Genomic DNA, 23,814 nt, shown 5'->3' with positions numbered 1-23,814 from the left:
AAATGACCATAATGGCCAAAATAGCAATAGCCAAATGGCACATTAAGTTATATGGAACGAATTAAACTGAATTACGCACATTCGCTTTAAGGGAAATAATACTTAATATCAGCTTTTCAGCCATCCCTGATGGCCATGCCTACTAGATTTAAATAAAAGAACTGCACATAAAAGCCACCTAGAATATCTTATCACCATGAGTGGACATCCAAAGAAAGATTCGAAATTCTTTTTGTTCACTGGCAAAACAAACCCAGCAGCGATGCACCTTTGCTACAGACAGTCACAGTCTGAAAACTTTATTACTTCTCAAACATATAAATACAGACCAGAATAGATTTCAATATTTACAAAATGTCAAAGTCAAAAATAAGAATAGGGGCCTGATTTTCCATTAGGCCAAATTAGTTTTTATTTTTCTAACACTGCTGTCTTATTGTCAGACTGATGCAGTTGCGTCTCACACTACAGTGCGATCTTCACGAGGTCTTCTTCTGTAGAATCGCCCTCACCAGAACTGGATCAGCTCTTCCTTTGGTCTCTTTCTGAACCAGACCCATCAACTTGTTCAGAACTTTTTTGTTCCCGCTTCTGATCGCGTGAACCTGCAGAGAGGCACACAACAGGATTTTTGGGCATGTTTTTGAGATGTTTCACTCGTGATTACACACGACATTGTGTGTGAGCCCTGACCTCATCTGGATGCGAGTCCACCACCTTCTGGCAGATGCTGTGCAGCTGTGCGGTGTCACTAACAAGCCCCAAGTCCTGCTCTTGGGTGATCTGCAGGGCTGTCTTGCCTGGTGACCTCCACATCTTCTGGAACACCTAAGAACACGGAGAAACCCGTGAAACGCAGGTGAGAAGCAGAATACAAACAAGCGGCAGCTGGGTTGCGTGTGTTGAATGACAGACCGAAAGGGGATAATTGCATTGTCTGTGTAGCTGACTGACCTGCTTGGCAACTGAAGAGGAGATGTGTCCTGTTTCCTGGAGCTCCAGCAGCTCCGCCAGGGCAGAAGGAGAGATTGGGCTAAAATCAAATTAAGGCGGTAATTTAATCACACTTTAATAGATGGACTTGAATTTGTGATATAAATGGTAGAAGAGATGGGGAGAGAAAAAGTGAGAGTGTTGCACCGAAAGGACAAAAGAATCAATCAACATTTGTGATTTGCCTGCGATGTTTTGTCTTTTCCTTGCCTCCCTGTTTATTCCATAGGCCACCCGTTCCCAAAGTGGGCTTCATGGAGCACCAGAGGTCTACGATCCATGACCGACACATCCGAAAAATAGTTTTCTGCATTGATAAAAATGTACCCTTATATTGTGTGCATTACTTGCACCAACAAAAACTCTGATATGTTTGTGACACATCATCTCCACCTGTCATGAGATCACCCATTTTTCCTCAGGGGGCAACGAACCGTTGCTGCTGTTGCTGCATATGCAGCTATGCGACTGACAAGCACGGCGAAATATTCGACTCAGTCCACGCTGCGAGCACAAACCAGTGACACTGAAATATATATGCAGGGTTTTCTGGAGCACAGCAATACCAAAATGCATGATCTGTTAGCAAAACAAAGTTGTGATGACAGCCACGGTGTGCAATTGATCTAAAATTATATAACTGATTTTTGCAATATTAACATAAATAGATCTGAAATATTTAAGAAAAAGACTATTTTCAATCGTTTCAATAACATCCAAGAGCACAATGGTACTAAGGACACTGTTCGAAAAAAAATGAAAGGACCACTTTGAAAAAATATCAGATCTCAATGGGGGGGGGGGGGGGGGGAAACATTGGCTATGTGTAGTGATATGTAATGTATTAAAAACATCTTGTTGAAAAACATGAAAATGATCAACCTACATAAGACTGAATTAAAAGACACTGAAATCAAAGTGAAAAAATGACGTGGCAGGCTAGTCCATTTTGCAGAAATTTTATGGTTAAGGATCTTCTACGGCTTTTTCCAGCTGTCCTAGATTAACTGTCCGTCACCTGGAATCAGCTCCATGCTCTTGAGGCTGTGCTGGACACCATGAACCTTCTGGCAATTGCACATATTGATGTTTCATCCTGAAGGACTTGGTCTACCTGTGCAACTTCAGTAGTGTCCAGGTATCACCTCATGTTAACAGTAGTGACACTGACTCTAGCCAAATTCAATACTAGTGAAAAAACATGAGGGGAGGGGATGTCAGTTGCCTCAATCTAGTCTTGAGCATTTAATATTCAAAGATACATTTTCCTCTTGGCTACTAGATAAACATCACCAAAATGCCAGTTACTCTTCTCTGGTAAAACTCATCCAAAACACTCTAAGAGCAGCAGTATTCGTCGTTATAAACAAGGGCAGTGATTGTTAACCGCCACACATTTTTGCTTTAATAGCAAAATAAAAAAGAAAGCTAAAATGGATTATGAAACTCCCAAGCTGTCGGTCAGCCTCGGAGACATCTGTAAGACAACTGCTGCACTGCGATCAACTTAAAAAAAAAAAAGCAGAGAATTTTAAATAGCTTGAAGTCTTGCACAAATGGTCAAAATAATTATAAAGTAATGAATGCATCTCTGAAAATGTTACAGGCAATATTAAAGTGCATTAGTTAAAGTTAAGAATCAACACCTGTGGCAACCCCTTGTGTTTTTAGTTAAAAAATTATGAATAACTGTTTAAAAATGCAGTGAAGTGATTAACACATTCACTTTACACACCAATCAGGGAGAGGAGGCACAAACCTAGCCTCAGGGCATCTCGAGCTAGTCTACTCCAAGTGCTGGTCTCAAGCCTGGAGGGTTGCATCAGGAAGGGCATCATGGGTAAAACCTATGCCAGATCAAATAAGTGGATCCGTCTGCTGTGGTGACCTCTTTGGGAAGAGATTGGGCTAAGTTGCTAAAATGAGCCGTGCCTTCTAGGTCTCTCAGGTCTCTCTCTAGGTCTCTCTCTCAACCCACTGTTAAGTAACTTACCCTAATATTCACATCATCGCCTCATCTTGTAATATTTCTTTTTGGCTTGTGAGGACAACTGATCAGGATATAAATATACATGAACGCACTGAACGTATCGGCAAGATCAAATACTCAGGAAGGCACTAAGCTTTTGTGTCTCCTGTCGCTGTTTCCCCACCACCCAAGGCAGGGCCAAAAGAAACTACAAAGAGAACGTAAAAAGGACAGCAGCAGGTTTTTGACAAGCATTCGAGTTAGGAATAAAAAAAAACAGCCGAGTCCAGTGAACTGAAGATGAAAAAGAAAACATCTGATAATAGACCGCCTGTGAGCAAGAAAACTCTCCTTGTCGGTTCTTCAGAATCCGCAAAATGACGTTAAACTCGATGATGATTCAGAGGATGAAGGGTGAGAGTGGTAGCTTACACAGCTGAAAAGTTAACAGAAATCAAAGAATGAACAGATGAGATGAAAAGAATAATAAGTGGTGAATATTCTGTTAAAATAGAGAGCTAAAGGTAATGCATAAATAGTTGATACATCCAGAATCTGCCACTTCGAGCTTCTTCTTCTTCTTCTTTGGTAGAATTATGCAAACTTAATGAAAGAAACCTGAATATTTCATGACAACTCAATTGAAAAACCTTCTTGTAACAACAGAAGCTTCAGCTTCAGATTTAAGCTCAGCAATAATCCCCCCATATGAATTAGGTGGTTCAGATGAAGGGATACTTGTGCTCATCCAGCTGTTGGGGCCAAAAAAAATCCAAAAAGGAAGTTGGGATCGAAATGGGGGACCCTCATTATATTTTTTTTCACATCTTCATATTTTTAACATTACCATCATGTGGGCCTGGTGAGACATTTCACAATTCTGTCATCATGCTGTCGCCATCCTGCCACAAATATGCCACTTAGTTTCACTCACAGGCAGCCCCCAGCAGTTTCCCTGGGGGGTGGGAGGGGGGTTCTGGGAGAGCGACATGTCTGAGCTGGATGAGCTCTTAATGACATGTCTGGAGTTTCACTTCTCTAGCTGTCCCACCAATATGCTTCCCAATTTTTCATTTCATTAATCCAAGTCTGACTTAGAGCCAGAGGAGCGAGAGGAAATGTGGGCAGGCCTGACAGGGCAGCAGAGGTCATGCATCACACATTACTGTAACACATGGAGAACTTTTATTTGTTAACCAACTTCCGGTTATTTCCTCCCTAGCTCCAAATACTCAAAATATTCCTCCAAGTACTTATATGACTCAGTTTCTAAACCGCTTGCCGCTCTTTGTTTTTCTTCAACCCTCCTCCTTTCAACCAAAGCCAGTGCAACATTATGCATAAATAAACACGAGCTTCTTTGGAGTTTACTCGCACACAAATGCTTCACAACCGTCTGGCAACGGCAGATAAAGCAAAGCTCACACAGCATCTGTGCTGACGTCAGTCCATTACTTAAACTTCATGTGTTGCGTAATGATTCGGGCCTTTAATGAGTTCAAAGAAATTATGATTGTGCTCCATTGCTAATCTCAGTTGGACCAACAACTCAGACTCCTTTGACCGCCCTCATTTTTCTTTTAGCTGCAGTAATTATTGAACTGCCACTGTAGGAAAATTGCTAGACTGAAAGCGCTGAAATGAGTGTCGGACATTTAGCGTCACACGGTGCCATAAACAGGAACGGTGGGAGACAACAGGTGTTATTTATTCATAGCCGGTGGCCAGAAATGTACCTTTGTGTGTGTGCGTGGCTGTTTTCTCTTTAATGTTTCAAGTGTAAAAGGTGCCATGGCAACTCTTTTCATACCAAATCAAAATCTCTTTAATGTCAAGAGTGTTTTAGAACATCTTGAAGCTAACAGGCTTTCTTATTTAGGGAGAGATCAAGCCTTCAAAAAGCAATTCTCCAAAAAGCTTTCTCACTGACAGAATTAACGAATATCCCAGCTCGCTGTTGTATAGTTATGGATGAGAGTTATTTATGTATCTAAAGCTGTAGTGCTCTCCCTTTCAGATAAACATAAAAAAGCCATCATTCAGAACACTCCACTGCAAAGATTACATCTTTTTTTTTGGGGGGGGGGGGGGGGGGCTGAAAGGACATTAATCCAGTGCAAATCATCTAGGGGTGTAACTACTTCAATAGTTCAATAACTTTGGCTTTAGTGGCATCTGTCAAAAGTCTGCATCAGCAGTTCGTTTGTTTTTGTTGTTTTCTGAACAACTGCACTGCTGTTAGGATCAGCTGTTTGACTTGAGCCTTACAATGACGAGCTTATTCAAAGCTATGTGTTTATCAGCTGATAAGTTACTTCCAATCACACACACACGCACACACGCATTTCCCTAGCCGTTTACCCTAACCCTAACCATCAAAAATGAATGCCTAACCCTTAGCCTAATAACCTAATTGTAACCCTGACCCTAAAACCACATTCTGAGTCTCAAAAATGCCTCGTGAGGACAGGCACTTCTAAGTGACTGTTGGTCCCCACAAATATAGTAACGTTCCAATTTCGGGTCCCCACAAAGATGTCTAGTGGGATTTGTTTTGTAACAAAGAAATGGATTCTTTGTTACAAAATAATCCCACTAAAGTGGCGTTTAACTTATCAGACCAACTTATCAGAATTTTAACTTCTGAATGATGATGCTGTGAATGAAGGTAAGGGTAAGGTTGATATTTACACTGTGGCTGCTCCTCTCTCTCAGTCCATCATAGCAGCTGCACAATCGCCTCCAAGCCAAAAAACTGTGTGCATAATGTTTTCCAGCAACATAATGTTTAGACAGCAGCCCCGGTGTGTAGCTGCAATTTAACAACTTGAAAGAAACAGCTGGAGGTCCCACCTTTGTTGGGAATTCTGATTAATGAGACAAATGCACTGCACACAGTCGGAATATTCTTATTTTTTCTTTACATGAGTTTCCTGACACTCAAAATCCAGTTCATTTCTTTTATTTAGTAGTTTTCAGTCTGAAACTGAAACAAGAACCTTACTACTGTGAGGCAACAGTGCTAACCACTGCACCACCATGCCACCCATGAGACCCCAAGTCTTTACCTGGCACTTTTCCTGGAATTTGGAGCATGTTTATTAGTCAGTCTGGGTCTCACCTTTGGCACACACTCATGTCTTCCTGTTTGAGGTGTCCCAGCAGCTCATTTGTTACCCAGCCAATCACCTTCCTTGGCTCCTTCTTTGTTGTCTTTAACACAGCCTCAAAGTAGTCCACCAACCCATCTTCATTCTACATTGACATAAAAAAAAAGTGATTCCTTCACAAACATATTATCTAATTAGAATCAAACAAGCAGAGCTCATGAGTATACAACTATATCCTGTTAAAGTCCAGCAAGCTACAAGAGTAAGACCTGATCAATTGGATTTTAAAGGAAAGAACCACCTTCTCTCCCACTGGCTGGTTTCACCCAGTTTCTCCCACTCAGAAACTCACCACCAGAGTGAAGCTGTGCTCAGGTAGGATGCCGTACGTTTGCACCAGCCTGTCTCTTTTGACACTTGGTAGCTCTGGCAGCCCTTCCTTTATCTTCTGCACCACTACCACCTGGCACGCATCAATGCCAGTGGGCAGTGATGCATTATCCTCATACAGAATCAGAGGGGGCAGGTTGGGCTCTGGCATAAACCTGAAAAAGGCAGGAGGGGTGAGTGAAAACAGGGAACAATGTTTTATCAGCAGTACGGGTAAGTTTGGGGAAAAAAGGTCGTCTTGTGCTGTCACTTGGTCACCTGATCATTCGACTCCATCAGCCTTGAACCTGTCAATCATTCCCCTACCTAAACTACAACACATTCAACGTCGGTTCACACTTTAGGTGAGGTCTGTTTAGCTACCTGTCAATCTCCAGACCCTAGTAAGAGCAGGATCTTCCTCTGATTTTATAAACACCTACAATATGAACTTATACTCACCTGTAATCCTGAAGACCCTCTTTGTCCCTCATAGGTAGAGTCTCCCTAAAAGACAAGGTGGCAATATCAGAAATGATAACTCAATATGTTTGTTTCTAACTCTTGACGAGAAAATCAAACAAACATGAAAATACTCAAAACAAAGAATGAACATATGTGTGGGGATCCCTTTCAGTGAGCCTGCTTTTCTTCAAACTAGTGGCGTCAGATCTGTGGCCACTTTCACAGGAATGAGAAGAAAGACCCAATCATAGGTCATCACCCCACACTGTTTAGCATGCTTCACCATGTACCTCGGACATACAAGACCTCATGGGAAGGAGGTACCAGAGGATGATCAAGGCCTCAGCTGGCTTATTCTGTGAGCTCATAAGCTTGTGAGCAGCACATAGCTCACAGATAACACAGAACGACGGCAGCATCCAAATGGCTCTATTCATCATCATTACCATGATGGTTCGTCCTCAGCAAAGCTCACGACTAATGAAGCAGGCAGAGATCCCAGTCACATGGTGCTGTAGCGGTTACATCTTGGCATGAAGACGCTGCTTTTTCATCCTCTTACCCTGATTTGGAATCATACGCCCGGGTCTCGTTTTGCACCGTCCCTCCTCTCTGCAGGACATCAATCTGTCTCTGGATCTCATAGTCTGATGAATATCAAAGGAGAACATGAACACAAATACAGAACCGCAAATATAATTTGGTGTTAAATGCCAAACACCTGCTGTTATACGCCGGTGATCGTCGACTCTCTGAGTGCTGCCACATTATAACTCTGATAAACAGCCTTTTGTTTTCCCTGTGACTTTTAAATACCAGTTCAGCAGCAGAGTAAATGTGAAACAACTTAATTGATAAATAACTGAAGCACAGCGCTGCTATATGCCAAAACGCACTTCCAAAACCTGCATCGAAAGTACTGAAATTTGCTGAGACTACTAGCTTGTTTGAAGTGAAGCTCAGTTAAAAATCAGCAAAGTTATAGCCGACACAAAATCTATGAACAGCTGCAAGAAGTCAGTTAACCATCACACGCTGCTATCACGCAGCTAATTGTTTGTGAATGGCTGTCAGTCCAAAAAACTTACGCTTCACAAGTTACTGTCAGTTTCAACTATGCTTCCTGTCTGAATGCCTCTTCATGAATCCAGGAATTTTGCTTTTACCAAACTGAGTCTATTTCTATGCACTGACATAGTAAAAATATGATGGTTATGTGACACTACGCATGCTTTTTCTTTGCTTTTCTATAGCTATCAAATGAAAAAGAGGAACGTATAAAGCCACATGAAAGGGAAATATTTCAGTAAAAGTAACATGAGATTTTATTCCTTCCAAGGCAACCAGACTGATTGGAGACTTCGGGAAGTTAGGGGGTTCAACCAAGTAATAATCTGGTACAAGTATTTAGTTCATGGATTTAATTAATAAATGCAGAATGACAATTATGTTTTCATAGAGCTGCTAGTCAAATTCAAAATGATAAAAGTTTAAACTTTTTATCCCAACTTTTCTTCTTTCAGCTGCTTCATTTAGGGGTCAGCCGAGGGAATCATCTGCCTCCATCTCACCCTCTCTCTGGCAGCTTCCTCTGACACACCAACCCTATGCATGTCATCCTTCATGACCTCCATGAATCTTCTTTGTGGTCTTCCTCTTTCCCTCTTGTCTGGCACCTCCATCTTCAACCCCTATCCATTATATCCACTTTCTCAACTTTGCCTCTCTAACCTTGTCTCCAGACTGATCAACCTGATGTAGTCATTTCTAATCCTGTCCACTTTGGTCACTCCTAATGACAAATAAACATCTTCAACTCTGAAGGTGGTCGCACTTTTCTCCTCCTCCTCCTCTCCCTTAGCTTCTCTGCTTAGCCTCTTGTGTCCTTGTCTAGTCTCGTGTTTTTTGTATTACTTTTCCCTGGAACACTCTCTCACAGTCTGTTCTCTAAAACCTAAAAGAGGAATTATGGATTTGATCAACTGGTCCCTGAATGCAATTGACACCCTTTCTCAACGAGAAGTCTGGGCTCGGGTGAGCCTGAGTGCTGAAGATATCTACCTATTCGGAACCATGATAACAGGGTTCTTGCTGATCGGAGCTGGCTTGGCCCTGGCTTATTGAAGAATTAAGGAAGCGGAACCGGCTGTTCAAACCCCACAAGGCTGCCCGCTGGGATTGAAACGATGGGACGAGGCGTGAGTTTCTCAAAATGGGCTCATTGAGTGCAGCACGGATAAGATCTTGGAGAAGCTTACGGCTGCCGTGAATACTCAGAACAAGACCTCTGAGCGCAAATTGGATCACATCTTGGAGAAGCTCACTGCGGTCGTGAGTTCTCAGAATCGGCTCTTTGAGCACAAGAATGACAACATCACGGAGCGCAAGTTTGATAACATCATGGAGAAGCTCACGGCTCTCCAACGGGAGATCGAGAGACCAGTGTCGGACTGTTAGAACAGCTTTGAAATTCATATGAGTTGTTCGCACTAAAGTAAAAACCACCATCACTTCATGCGGATACCCCTTCGGCGTCAGCTGCGGTCTCAAGGCTGGAGCTGAACAACAACACCCTGATAACGACTGTGTTTAGACTGTTCCTCCCATTCTATGCAAGGCCACCTGGGTTGGCTGGAAGACTGTTTACTTAGCCTGGCAGGGCAAAGGACACTGTCTCAGCTGAACTCTGGACATACACACACACACACACGCACGCACACAGACATATATATACACACATGCAGATATACACTCATCCCCCCTCCCCCCTCCAAACGCCTTCGACGCTTATTCCCTTCCGATGCTGACGGTGGATCAAGGAGACCAGCGCATAGGCTGCAGGCCCGGATGTACTGTCTACATTGGCTGTCTCTCACCCTTTACCCTTCCCTGTTGCTTGTTATGTGTTTCTTTGGTGTATTAAGAGTTTTTTCATGTGCTATGTGCAGAGGTGTTTTTTTTCTGTTCTCAAACTGATCTCCCTGTTGGAGCTCAGTCTGGGGGGAGTTCTTTTTTTCTCCTTATCTTTCCTCATGTTGTGCTTTTCCCATGTTATACCCCTCTGACCTGTCTTCCCCATGTGATGTTTGTGTAATGTATGTATGGTCGGAAGGGTAAGACGGCGCTGGCACGGCTGGCAGCCTTAACCCAATTTCCCTCGGGATGAATAAAGTATGATCAATCAATCAATCTCCAGCTGGGCCTCCTGTCTTTTTGTCAGTGCCACCATCTCCCTCTCACTACCATTTCATAAACTTTGCCTTTCACTCTTGCTGCTATCCTTGGGTCCAAAATCACCTCTCTTGTGTACCGTCCTTTGCTTTGGATGGTTGACCCAACATATTGAAGAGTTTACTTCTACCTCACTCCTTGCAGGTTTGTGTTACCTCTGCCCCCTTCTCACTCACGCACACATGTATTCTGTTTTGCTTCTACTGACTTTCATTGCTCTGCTCCCCAGAGCACACCTCCACCTCTCCAGCCTCTCTTCCACCTGCAATGTTGTCTGCAAACATCATAGTCCACAGAGTCTCCTGCCTGATCTCATCTGCCAACCTGTCCATCAACACTGCAAACAAGAAGGGGCTCAGAGAAGATTCACCTCAACCTTGAACCCATCTGTCACTCCTACCGTACACCACACCATTCTGTACTCATAAATGTCCCGTACCACCCTCACATAGTTTTCTGCCATTCCTGAGTTCCTCATGCAGTTCCACAGCTCCTCTCTTGGCATCCTATCATATGCTTTCTCTAGGTCCACAAAGACCTCAGTGCAACTCCTTCTGACCTTCTCCATCAACATTCTCAAAGCAAACATCTCATCTGTAGAGCCCTTTCTCTGCGTGAAGCCATAGTGCTGCTCACTGATCGTCACCTCACTTCTTAGCCTAGCTTCAATAACTCTTTCCCATTACTTCATGGTTTGGCTCATCAAGTCATCCCTTTGCAGTGACTACAGCTCTGCACATCACCCTTGTTCTTGAAAATTGGTATCAGTGTGCTTCTTCCTCATTCCTCAAGCATCCTCTTGCTCTCCAGCACTGTGTTAAACAGTCTGAGTAAAAAGTGCATTGTTCTCTCTCCTAGACATCTCCGTACCTCCACAACTATCTGTACAAAGTTAAAATTCTTGGATGCTGCTTCTTAGTTCTCTTATTCATCTTTGGCAAATGAAAAGCTGTCTAGATTTTACTCCACCACCAACCATGGGTGCAATTTGAACCCATGCTATTTTATTTTGCTCATGGGAACATTCAGCAAATGTTTAAGGAACATTTGTGACACAGGGATGTAAAAATAGAAGTGATTTGGCTTAACTGATCGATTGATTGTAAAGGAAATGTAAGTGTAAACATTTGAGAGTCAGTTTCCAAGTTTCAGATTTTTGGCTGGATAACTGGCCTAAAAAGCCATTCATGCAATCTGAGGAAGAAAACACTGACAGCTTGTTCATTTTACCTCAGCTTTTAATACAAGAGCCTTAATCAAAGTAGAGCAGCACTGTGGAGAGCATAGTAACCAACTGTGAAGTATTACAATATAATAGCTGCACTACAGCGTGTGTCAAAATCAGCTCAACATGTCCTAGGCACAAGACATCCTGACCTGGACAATATTACCACAAGCTGGTAGATGCAGGTACCACAAAACGCAAAATTCTGAAACACTATTTCATCCTGAACATGACCCTATCCTTGCTACTGAGTCTCAAACTTTTTATCGGTGCTTACCTATAGCTCTGGCAAGGTATCGAATGCTGTTGATGTTCTTCACCTCTGTCCTGACGCCCAGTGGCTCTCCGGGTCTGTGCACCGAGACGTTGGCATCCACTCTCAGCTGCCCCTCTGAGCAAAAAGAGGTAAAAAGATGCACGCGGAGAGAGTTAAGTTTAGGTTTAGAAGTGTGGCAGCTTGGAAGCACAAGAGAAGGAGAGAGACAGAGAGTGATTTCCATACCAGACATGTTGCCTTGACAGGTGCCTAGAGCTTGCAGGATGAGCTGCAGCTCTCTGACAGCTGCAGCAGCCTCCTCTCCACAGCTCATGTCTGGCTCCATCACCAGCTCCATCAGACCTACACCTGAAGACAGCAATGTTTCACATCTCTAGGGTCTGGAGCTCAGTGACAAACCCTTGCTTTGTTGATCAACCTTATATTAGTTTTTAAAAATCAAAACATTATCAGTGAAATTCTGTGACTCTAAAAACTTTTCCAGCTGCTGCTGCTGTCTGTCAATCATAAAAACATCTTCTTAAAAGTAGTTTAATTTCTTAATCAAAAGATGGTTTAGGAAAGTCAACTGCCAAACACCTGCTGCTACACGCTGGCAGCCCTCAGGCCTCTGAGTGCTGACACATTGTAACTCTAAGGGTTTTCTTCCAGTGACTTTTAAATACCAGTTCAGTGGCGGAGTAAACAGCTAATCAATAAGTAGTAAATATGCAGTAAATACAGTATTTGCTGGTGTCCATTTTTTTAGCTGTAGTTCTTGATAAAAATAAATCAAGCAAAGACCGGTTTAGCTCAGTGACGGCTTTTAAATGGCATCAGGACAATCACAGGAATAAGCTGCCACTATTGGATGTACAAGACAGATGAGCAGGACTGATTTATCATTGATTTTTTTCATTGAGCAGACTCTTCCTCTGTATTGCTACCTGCTCTGTTGAGGTCTATGAGTGTCTGGCTGCGGACGTCATCGTGGAGACTCTTGCCGCTGTCCTGTTCCAGCTGAATCTGTTTGATGGTCACGTTTTTTCTCATCACCTGGTTCCTCTTTTTCCCTCCAAGGAGGCTGTAGGTAAGCACGCCATCTACTGCGATTGGCAAACGTTGTTGAGTGATCTGGTATCCAGCCTAAAACAAGAAAATACAATACAAACATATTAAATAAAACAAAAAATAGAACCTGAAAACATGCCCCAGCTTAATGTGTGATCAAAAGATATGTCCTATAATTATTATGTTAGCTGCTATGTGAATTAAAGTATAGTGAAATATATGACTGCTGGATAGCTGGCTGGTTGTAGACTGGTTTGTTAAATGCCACAAAACTCCCTGTTATATAGTAGCAGATGGTTTTGGCAAAGGTTGTATATACACCGCTTTGTTAGGTACACCTGTTCAACTGCTTGTAAGAGCAAGTATCTGATCAGCTAATCACATGGCAGTAACTGAATGCATTTAGGCATGTAGACAAACTGACCCAGTGAAGTTCAAACTGAGCTTCTGAATGGTGAAGAAGGGTGATTTAGTGACTTTGAGCATTGCGTGGTTGTTGGTGCCAGTCAGGGCTGGTCTGAGTATTTCAGAAACTGCTGATCAACAACGACTGTTGATGTCAGAAGTCAGAGAAGAGTGGCCAGACTGCTTTTATGCAACAGTAATGTATGCATAAGAGCATCTCTGAATGGATAACACATCAAACCATGTAGCGAATGATATCCAGCCAAATGGTAGCAGAAGACCACAATGGCTGCCATTTCCTAACAGCTAAAAAAACATGATTGGAAAAATGTTCCCTGTTCTAATGAGCCTAGATTTCTGCTGCAACATTGGGATGGTAGGGTCAGAATTTGGTGTAAACAACATGAAAGCATGGATTCATCCTGCCATGTACCAGCGGTTCAGGCTGCTGGTGATGCAATGGAGTTGGCACACTTTGTAGCCCTCAGTGCCAAGTGAGCATCGTTTAAATGCCACAGTCTACTTGAGTATAACAGCTGACCACAATGTACCAATCTTCCAGCAGGATAACCATGTCACAAAAACTGGTTTACTGAACATGAATAGTGAGTCCCCTGTACTCAAAAGTCCTCCACAGTCACCAGATTTCAATCCAGTAGACCTTTGGGATGTAGTAGAATGGGAAGTGCTCCTCATGGATGTGCAGCTGACAAATTTCAGGCAACTGTGTCATCCCATCATGTCAATATGGACCAAAAATCTCTGAGGAATGTTTCCAGCACCTTGTTGAACTGGTGCCATGAAGAATTAAAGCAGCTCTAAAGGCAAAAAAGGGTCCAATCCAGTACTAGCAAGGCATACTTTATAAATTGTCAGTGAGTGTATGTGTGTTTAAAATAGGAATTCCATCTCCTTTTTAACTGAACTCCTTCAGTTTGTTGAACCAATACATCCTTTAAATTGTAGAAGAAAGACTGTTTCGTGAAGTCTTGCGGTAGAGTTTTTGCAGCATCATGGGTGTATGTGAAGGTCTGGCGGGGAGCGTCAGTTAGACACGGCGATTGGCTCGGCTGTCATAATGCAGAAGGAGCTGGCATTTCACTCAAGGTTTCTGCTCACAAAAGCACAATATTTCATGAGCTCCTCTATTCCTAGAAGAACCTGCTGCCCCGTGTATTAATTTCGACGTTACCACGGCAACCACATCACAAGACCTAAACATTAATCATACTTATGCTAAGGAGACTGAGGACGTGGGAGAAGAGATTGGGGGGGGCTGTTAGTCACCGGCCTTTTGTACAATGCGCCTGATCGACACAATCAATCACCTCCACAACTCCTCCTTTTAAAAGAAACGGGAAGAAAACAACACAAGACTCCTGGGGATGTTCTTTTTCAACTTCTGCTCCTCTTGGTGGATTTGATCTGTAAATCTGCAAGATTTTGTGACTACTGTTGCAGCTCATCAGAAATCCCCCGTTTCCCACTTAATCTTTTCACACGTTTTGTCTCTGGTCATTGAAAATGACAATTTCTGCAGGCGAAAGTGCAACCAACTAGTGACATTAGGGAGCATCTGAATAAGTGGAGACCATTTACATTTCCTGCATAATAAATCAGCTGCTTTTTGGATGAGCCATGTTTGCTGTTAACAGCATCCTTGTAGCCACATTAAGCTTTCGCAATTACTCTGTGACAGCACACGGAGCCCTAATGAGCACTTCCTGAGACTCTTACAGATGCATGTCTGCTCACACGCCGTTTCAAGCAGGATCAAACGCGCACACACACACTTTCAACTCTTTTCCACATTGTGAGCCCCTGAGTCATTTTCTGACTCATTCCAAAGTCTAAACAAACAAGACTCAGTCGGTCGTCTAATTCCTCGCCCCTGCACACCGATGTTTTTCCTCAGCTACCCCGCCGAGGTCACAAAGACATTTCATTTCTCTCATTAAACACAAGTCAAAGCTTCAATGGCCAGGCCATGTCTGTTTATTTGGAAACTTAATATCTCAAGGAAATTGTAATTATTTAGATGAGCGTGGAGCTGCTGAGGCATGTTATTAAAGGGCTGTTAAAAACTTTATATATGTGCCTTGCCTGCCATTTCAATTCAATGAAGGAATGCTGCTCGGACAGCGGCATTAATCATTTAATGAGCAACTGTGGTGTTTTACAAAATGCAATCAGGGATTTCTAGTGGAACATATCAATAATGTACAATGCAATTTACAAATGTATTTTTCAAGGGCGGGATAATTTCTCCCTCGATCCTGTTCCACGTTTGGTTTTTACGAGCACAGACTGCACTCAAACTTTTGGTCGAATGTGAAGAATATTCCATCATCTGCATAATTAAAGCCACTCTCACTCTGAGATTATCAAGCTGCTTCACTGAGACAGACCACCCTCTTTAAGCAGCTGTGAGAGTAATGGAAACTAAGTGATTATAAAGCAGACTACAATAGCTATTTAAAACATCAATAAGGCTTTGGGATAAAACCTACTGGCACGAGTTCTCAAAAGAAAAATAATAATCTTAATCCTGCCGTGTGTGTTGAGGATGAATCCAAAGGAGATGATGCAAAGTTCTGCAAACACGCAAGAAAGCGAGAGGAGCCCAACAATAATCCCCGTGCTTCTGGAGGGGATTTTGCTGGAAGATTGATGAACTTTGAGAGGAGACAATGTATCATTTACAACAGTGAAAATGTGCACTGTTGCCACAAAATCAGTAATTCCCCTAAAATTAAACGGGAGAACGTCAATCTGTAAAGATCTGCATATAATGGATGTTCTTCATCATACTTATGCAGTCACATCTGCACACAGTAAAGTCAAGTTAGATGAGAAAGTAAATAAATAAAACCACCAGCTAAAGTTTTTTGTTGTTTGCTTGCTACTTCAAGAAAGTACTCTCCATAATCAACTTCTTTGAGCAGTTTCACTGAAATATGGTACGCTCCAAAGAAAAAGAAACTTTTATTTAGTCCATAATTACCCTCCTCATTACTTTGCCCAAAGCTCTGCTAGCAAAATGTCTTACCAGGGCTGGCTACACTTTGAAAAAAAATTTGAAAAGTAAAATTCTCTTACACCTTTCTTTTGAGAAATTTCTAGATTTATTAGCAGGTCTCTGTTGGGTAAGTCACTGTAGAGCTCCCATGACATTTTGTCTGTTCCATCCAAGCCTTAAAATGTCATTCATAATGGCAGTAAAATTACCCCAGGGCTACTGAAGGGTTGAGAAACCTTTCCATGCAAGCACTCCATTACAGAAAGCAAAGTGAACATCACTTGGGCAAGACAGTTTAATGGAAATATCACCGTTAAAGAGGGTTTTTTTGGGAGGTTGGGGTATCTCTTCCAGTATTGCTACTATTCAGCGTATACATCCTGCCATTAGATATTTAAATACTGCATGCCCTGGCCCCCTGTGACCTACTCCTATGGGGGGCATGCCTGCTGGGACGTTTAGCAATCCTCCTCACCTTCTTTCATGTTCTCACTTACATGTCCTGTTATTTTTTAATTTTAAATAATATGTTTAATTTAACATTCACTTATTAATTTTTCTTCTCTCACTTCAAGATAAACAGTTTATTTTTCTCTGTTTTTCTATTTATGCATGACTTTGCATGTTGATACACACCACAGCATATAGACATTCAGCAGCCAACTATAACATTAGAACCTGCAGTCACAAAGGCCTTGTCACTTTTGTTTCCTTCTTTTCCCATTCAGTGCATTTTTCTTTTCTTTTTTTTAAAGTCAATCCCCAGTGACTTAAAAAGTGCAGATGAGATGAGAATTAGCACATCCAAGTCTGAGTGCGTATTCCAGGTCATGGAGCAATTACTGCACCAAGTGAAGGGAGTTTAAGCATCTTGGGGTCTTAAGAGCTAAATTAGGAGTGTGTTTGCTTTGCGGGGGGATGCTGTTTGGCAACACCTTTGAAAGTCCTGCTTACTGAATTGGATCTCTTGGCTGCATTTGTGGTGTTGATCTCTATTGGCATGTTTTTCTGACCACCAGTTTTGGTGTGTCAAAATGTAACTTTGTATAATGCTTAGCAGGTATTTGTGGGTCTGTTTGTGAGATGCTTAGCCCTCTACTCTTTCCTTCGAATACGGGCTTCAAACCAGCAACATGAAGGCGGCTAAGATGATCACAAAATCTTCAAGCAGAGCTTCAGAAACCTATGGTTGACATCACGATGGCTTGTCCATTTTTTTACATACAGTCTATGAGTATAGCACTCATTCGAACTTTACACTGCTAGTGTTTTTCCAGTCTTACTGGAAGCAATATATACCTTTAACTGTACATTCACAGAATGCTGTACTCTATACACTTTAGGATGGACAATTTAGAATCACAAGTTACCCTAACATGCATGTTTATGGACTGTGGAAGGGAACCAAAGGGGGCACATGGAGAACAGGCAAACTCCACAGAGAAATATTCTAAACTACAGCCTGGTGTTAGAATATTAGCTACACTGACTTGTATATGAATATTACCTTTTGTGTACTGTATGTATTAGCAATCAATGACTGCTGCATAAGGATACCTCTGTTATGTTTATGACATGTTTTTCCTTCTGAGAGGGCTAAATGAATAAATAATGAATAGATAAAGAAAGACAAAGAAAATAAAGTAGTTACTTCTGCTTTAAGAGGGGGTATTCAACAATAACCATATGGATAGTTTCAATTAACAGTGAGATAGCCAACATTACAAAACACAAACATCCACTTTAAGAAAATGGCCGGTAGCCAATATCCAAATAGAGCCCATTATTGGTTAATGACTGGAGATCATTCAGCCTCTGCTCACCCAACTATTTTACTTTCACTATTTAATTTACAATTTATAATATTAGCTCACAGTTAATATGATAAGTTATGAATCTGTGCAGTTCCATCCAGTAACTTTATGTATGGTTTTTCCAATTCTGATGATGACTGAAATTAAGTAAATAAAAGAGAGCAAGCACCAAATTATCAGCATGGAGGAGGCAATGACCTGTGGATAATAAAAAAATTGAAGTGCACTGAAGGAAATGAGCTGGCAAGTTAAAAGCACTGGTCATTTTCAGTGTTATTTGTCTGTGTATGTGGGGAAAACACTGCTTTTTGCTTCTTCTGCAAGACTTGCTCACCATTTAAATTAGAGCTCACGGCTGGGAGAGTTCACCGGAACAGTTGTGATGGAAAGGCGGGAAGCAGATGAGCACAGCTTGTATAAAAGTCAAAGCAAGGAAGCAGCGTGGAGGATGATAATGAGTCCTGTCTCTTAGATAACCCCTGTCTCCTGTGCTATCACTCTCCTTCCCACCGATCCCTAGATGCTGCACAGAAAGTGACAACTGAGGACAGGAAGACAAGAACTTACAGGGAGGTCAGCGTAAAAGTAGTGTTTCCTGTCAAAAAGCGACTTCCTATTTATGGCGCAGTTGAGAGCCAGTCCTGTCATCACCGCTGCTTCGACGCAGCGCTTGTTCAGGACCTGGGGACACACGGGGACATTATGGGGACATTATGGGGACAATGATCTAAGGATGACAGGTTACGTTTATTCTAATCACATCAAGCATAACTTACAGGTAATGTGCCGGGTAAGGACGCATCGAAGAATGACACCAGAGAATTCGGAGGAGCCGAGAAGCGAACCGGAGCACCGGAGAACAGCTTGGTACTGGAGTTAATCTGAGCATGAATTTCCAAACCCACCACGCCGACCAGCTGCTGGGGAGCACTGAGACATGCGGTACAGAAACAAAAAACATGAAAGAAAATTCAACTACACAGGTGGGCTGTATTTGTGTACTATGGCAAAGGAAAATACAATTTGGCTTAGAGGTGTTAAGGAAATGAGCAGATTTTGTGCGGGTTATGGGTTTGATGTGTGTTTAGATGCCTACAATTACACTTTATAATTGGCAGTGCTTTTGATGTACACGGTTTTCTCACAAAGGAAGCAAAAAGCACAAAAGAAGTTGAAGAAGAAGAAAAAGAAGAAGAAGACGTTTTGTCCTTTCCCAAAGAGTTTGCAAGGACATCTTCCCATATGGCTCTGAAACTACGTTCAGACACTGGGACCTTTCACCTTGAAAGGCCTTATTCTGTCAGTTCATATTCTGCTTTAATAAATTCTATAAATATGCAGAAACCTGTGTTTTGTTTTGTTTACAGCTGTTGGCAAATTAGCCAGAAGCTGGGCTTGGAGACTATAACTTAACTTAAGCCCTAAAAACTTTATTCTGACCTACAATGTGGCCCACAGGAACAAATGTGGGTCAGCTGCAAATGACACAACTTTATGAAACTACACTTTCTCAGTTCATTAATAAAAACTTGAAACATGCCATAACAGACTCAAAGATGAATGAACGGCACAGCACGAGTCAAAACAGCTGTTCAGTTTCTGGGTTTGCTTTTGAAAAGTTAGTATTTCCACTTCTGGTCCCACTTACAGTTTCTTGGTACTGTCATGGTGTCCTGACGATATGAAAGTTAAGCTCACTTTCAGGCACTGAGGATTTTTTATCAATCATCTGAATGAAATATAATCCTAACAGAGAGAGTAAATAATAATCTTCTTTGTAATGGTGGCTGCAATTCTTTTCGTTTGTATCTGTGATCACTGAGAAAAACTAGTAGGAAAGCTCGATGTCTGCGCCACAACAGATGTTCTACTCAGGTGGCAATTTGATGTTCAATTCAATTCAATTCAGTTTTACTTATCCATCCATTCGCTTCCGCTTATCCTTTTCAGGGTCACGGGGGGTGCTGGAGTCTATCCCAGCTGTCATAGGGTGAGAGGTGGGGTACGCCCTGGACAGGTCGCCAGTCTGTCACAGGGCTAACACACAGGGACAGACAACCATTCGCACTCACATTCACTCCTGCATTCACACCTATGGGCATTTTAGATTTTTCAATTAACCTATCCCCACTAAGTGCATGTCTTTGAACTGTGGGAGGAAGCCGGAGAACCCACGCAAACACGGGGAGAACATGCAAACTCTTGACTTTTCCAGTGCCTTTAATACCATCCGGCCCTGTATGCTCCAGGAAAAACTGAACAGGATGGAGGTGGACCCCTGCCTGGTCGCTTGGATCTCCGACTACCTCACTGACAGACCACAGTACGTCAGGCTGAAGGACATCATGTCTGACACTGTGGTCAGCAGCACAGGACCACCACAGGGAACTGTGCTGTCCCCTCTTCTCTTCACCCTGTACACCTCTGACTTCTGCTACAACTCTGAATTATGCCATATTCAGAAGTTTGCAGATGACACAGCCATCATGGGGTGTATCTGGGATAATCAGGAAGAGGAGTACAGAAGTCTGGTGACGAACTTTGTCGCATAGAGTCACACAAACCACCTGCAACTCAACATCTCAAAGACTAAGGAACTGGTTGTGGACTTCGGGAGGTCCAGAGAAGGTCCACTGCCGGTTCAGATAGAGGGGGAGGAGGTGGAGGTGGTCAACAAGTACAAGTACCTCGGGCTGTGGGTGGACAACAAACTGGACTGGTCATGCAACACAGAGCACCTGTATAAAAAAGCCCAAAGCCGACTGTACTTCCTCAGGAGGCTGAGGTCTTTTAACATCTGCAGGAAGCTCCTGAGGATGTTTTACCAGTCAGTGGTTGCTGGAGTACTTTTCTATGCTGTAGTGTGCTGGGGGAGCAGCACAGCAAAGAAGGACTCATCCAGGCTGGAAAAACTGATCAGGAAGGCTAGCTCTGTGGTCGGCACAAAGCTGGACACTCTGGTGTCAGTGGCAGAGAGAAGGACACTAAAAAAAACTGCTGGACATTATGGACAATGCTGGGCATCCTCTGCACACGGCCATAAACAGCCAGAAGAGTCTGTTCAGTGACAGGTTGCTTCTCCCAAAGACAAGAACCAACAGACTTAAAAACTCCTTTGTCCCACACGCCATCAGACTGTTTAACTCCTCTCTGGAGGGGAGAGGGAGGGGAAACAGGAGGACAAAGGAGGGGGGAACAACTAAGCTGTAGTGCCTCTTCACTTCACTGTGCAATACTTTTTGTGCAATACTTTTTGTTAATAGTCAACGGTGCAATAGACTTCAATACTTGAAATGTGCAATTCACTTGTATTCTTATTTCTATTTATTCTATTTATCCCCTTCGTATATTTTATTTATATATGTCTCTGTATTTATATATGTGTATAAATATATAATATTATGCTCACGCTCTGTAACTTCTGTCGGTGCTGTGCTTTTTGGAAACCGAATTTCCCAGAGGAACCCACCCGAGGGATTAATAAAGTTTTATCTTATCTTATCTTAACTCCACACAGAAAGACCCTGGCCTGATGGTGGAATTGAACTCAGGACCTTCTTGCTGTGAGGCGCTGCCCTCAGTTTTACTTATATAGTGCCAAACCACAACCACAATTGCCTTAAGGTGCTTATACTGCAAAGTAAAAACCCTATACAGTAGTTATGGAAATTGCATTATGTTGTAGCCTTGATTTAATATCCTAAAGGAGTGTGACTGGTACATAGTGGACTGATATTGTGTAGTTTCTCTCAGCTGAAACATGCACGCAATCCTAAAGCACTCCTCAGAGATGAAAAGCTTAAAATGTCTGTCTGCATTAATCTGTTTAACTCGTGGCATCCTGTTAGTCAGACACAGCCTGCATTTGATGTATGATACACTCCACGACAGTAACATGATTTCTGCCACAGATGTAAGAGGCTTGGTGAGCGTCCTGAATGAAAGGCTCCATATTGTCTTACTCTGTCTCCGTGTAATCTTTCACATTGGCAGATGGATCACTTGTCTCTTCGAGTATCTCTATGGACAAAAGCACACAGACTGCTGTCTGTACTGTTGCTTTAACCCTTTGAAAAGCTAAATAAAACTGATAAAGACAACATCGCCTATGCTTAGCAAAAGGCACCCCCTGGTATCACCAGGTCTCTAAATGTCCTCCTTCATTACACGCATGAATTTTCTCTGTAGTCTCATATTCAACATCCTTTATCTAATATAGACACACAATGTATGTTTTTTTTCTTAGCTGCTCTATAGCTTTTACATGAAAGAGAGTAAAGAGAAAAAAAAACTAATTTTAAATTGGGCTAGAAGCATAAAGCCACATGAAAGGGAACTATTTAAGTAGAATAAAAGTAACACGACATTTTATTTGATCCAAGGCAACCGGTTGAGTCTCCAGGGAGTAGTAAAAATCTGGTACATAACCATACTTAAACTGAAACTATGATGGTAGTTTTTTAACTTTTTAACACATTTGTTCTTTAGGGGTCACAACACTGGATCTGCCTCCACCTCACCCTTTCGCTAACACCTTCCTTGGTCACAACAACCCTCAGCATGTCCTCCTTCACTACCTCCATGAATCTTCTCCGTGGTCGTGCCTGGCAGCTCCATCTTTAACATCCTTTGTCCATTGTATCCACTATCTCGGTCACTCTGTACATATCTAAACCACCTCGGCCTCGACTCTCAAACTTTGTCTCCAAAATGGTAAAACTTGAACTGAACTCATTTCTAATCCAGTCCGTTCTGGTCACTCACAAAGGAAATCTAAACACCTCCAGCTCGGCCTCCTGTCTTTTTGTCAATGATACCGTCTCCAAACCATACATCATACATCCCACTACCATCTCGTAAACCTTCCCTTCAATCTTGCTGCTATCCTTGTGTCATAAATCCCTTCCTGACACTCATCTCTACTCCTCCACCCTGCCTGCACTTTTTTCTTCACCTCTCTTGAGCGTTGTCCTTTGCTTTGGTTGACCCCAACTTCTTTACCTCTGCTTCCTGCAGCTTTACTGTTGCACCTGCTGTACCTCTCTTGCATGCACAGATGTTCTATCTTGCGTCTACTGATTTTCATCCATTTTCTCTCCTCTACTATTCCTTATCTATCTTAGGTCAAGCCCTAAGAAAATCTTTGCACCGTTAGCTCAGCCACTAGACCTGCCTTCTATTTGTATCACCTTCAAAACCACACAGCAGAGTGGCGCAGCGGAAGCGTGCTGGGCCCATAACCCAGAGGTCGATGGATCGAAACCATCCTCTGCTAACAGTTTTTAACCGAGCCACAAGATAAAGCTTATACTCCAAATGTCGTTTAAAAGACTAATAAGCGCATATTAAGCTGTTCGACCACATGAATGCATAATGTTCAGGGCGTATTTTGTTGATGAAATCGTGAATCATGTCGCATACGCAGTAATGTTCTTTTGTCTGCAGTGTTTTTTACCAGGCTGACAAGTGAAGGCTGCGAGTGACAAGACAAGTGAAGGCTGAGAAGACTTTTCTCACCCGGCTGCTGTTAATAAGAAGACCCTAGAGAAGTATTATTACAGCTCAACACCAAGGCAACATGCAGGTTAACCTGCAGGTCAGAGACGATAAACACACGCATACACAATAACCCACCACCCTTTCTTACCTTCGTGCCCTCTGCGGGAGTTGAGCGTGGCACTGTGGGCTTGAGGTGCTCACGGCCCTAACTGCGTACGAAGCCTTTGGACACAAGACTGATATTTGTTTTATATTATTGAGCAGCTCACTTGCTGCAACACAGGAGGCAGCCATGTTGGTGTCGCTGCTCTGACAAACACGGGAATTGTAGTTTTATTTGAAGTAGCAGTTAGTACGCTACTTCGCCGCTAGCTGTGGTTTAAAACTA

General features: G+C 42.5%; 1 protein-coding gene across 1 annotated transcript; it reads right to left on the bottom strand.

Moving 5' to 3' along the window:
* Nucleotides 1–265: 265 nt before the first annotated feature.
* On the bottom strand, nucleotides 266–23,745 carry gatb (glutamyl-tRNA(Gln) amidotransferase, subunit B). The gene is made up of 13 exons (XM_003449717.5): nucleotides 23,575–23,745; nucleotides 18,704–18,857; nucleotides 18,495–18,608; nucleotides 12,566–12,764; nucleotides 11,865–11,987; nucleotides 11,640–11,753; nucleotides 7,469–7,553; nucleotides 6,904–6,948; nucleotides 6,425–6,617; nucleotides 6,084–6,217; nucleotides 955–1,033; nucleotides 694–828; nucleotides 266–605 (listed from the first exon to the last, which is right to left on the bottom strand). The coding sequence occupies exons 1-13, from the start codon at nucleotides 23,718–23,720 to the stop codon at nucleotides 480–482; spliced, it is 1,647 nt and encodes a 548-aa protein (XP_003449765.3). The 5' UTR covers nucleotides 23,721–23,745; the 3' UTR covers nucleotides 266–479.
* Nucleotides 23,746–23,814: the final 69 nt, after the last annotated feature.

The sequence above is a fragment of the Oreochromis niloticus genome, linkage group LG6 (assembly GCF_001858045.2).
Source record: "Oreochromis niloticus isolate F11D_XX linkage group LG6, O_niloticus_UMD_NMBU, whole genome shotgun sequence".
Taxonomy (NCBI): Eukaryota; Metazoa; Chordata; class Actinopteri; order Cichliformes; family Cichlidae; genus Oreochromis; species Oreochromis niloticus.
The sequence above is the reverse complement of the archived record's forward strand: the minus strand, read 5'-3'. Positions and strand labels throughout refer to the sequence as shown.

Bases quoted from the DNA above. Each gene is read 5' to 3' on its own strand.
- gatb (XM_003449717.5), bottom strand. From the start codon at position 23,720: ATGGCTGCCTCCTGTGTTGCAGCAAGTGAGCTGCTCAATAATATAAAA. The intron at 6,618-6,903 runs GTGAGTATAAGT...TGCCTTTTTCAG, and splicing joins GAGGGTCTTCAGGATTACAG to GTTTATGCCAGAGCCCAACC. The intron at 6,218-6,424 runs GTGAGTTTCTGA...ATGTCAATGTAG, and splicing joins AGCACAGCTTCACTCTGGTG to AATGAAGATGGGTTGGTGGA.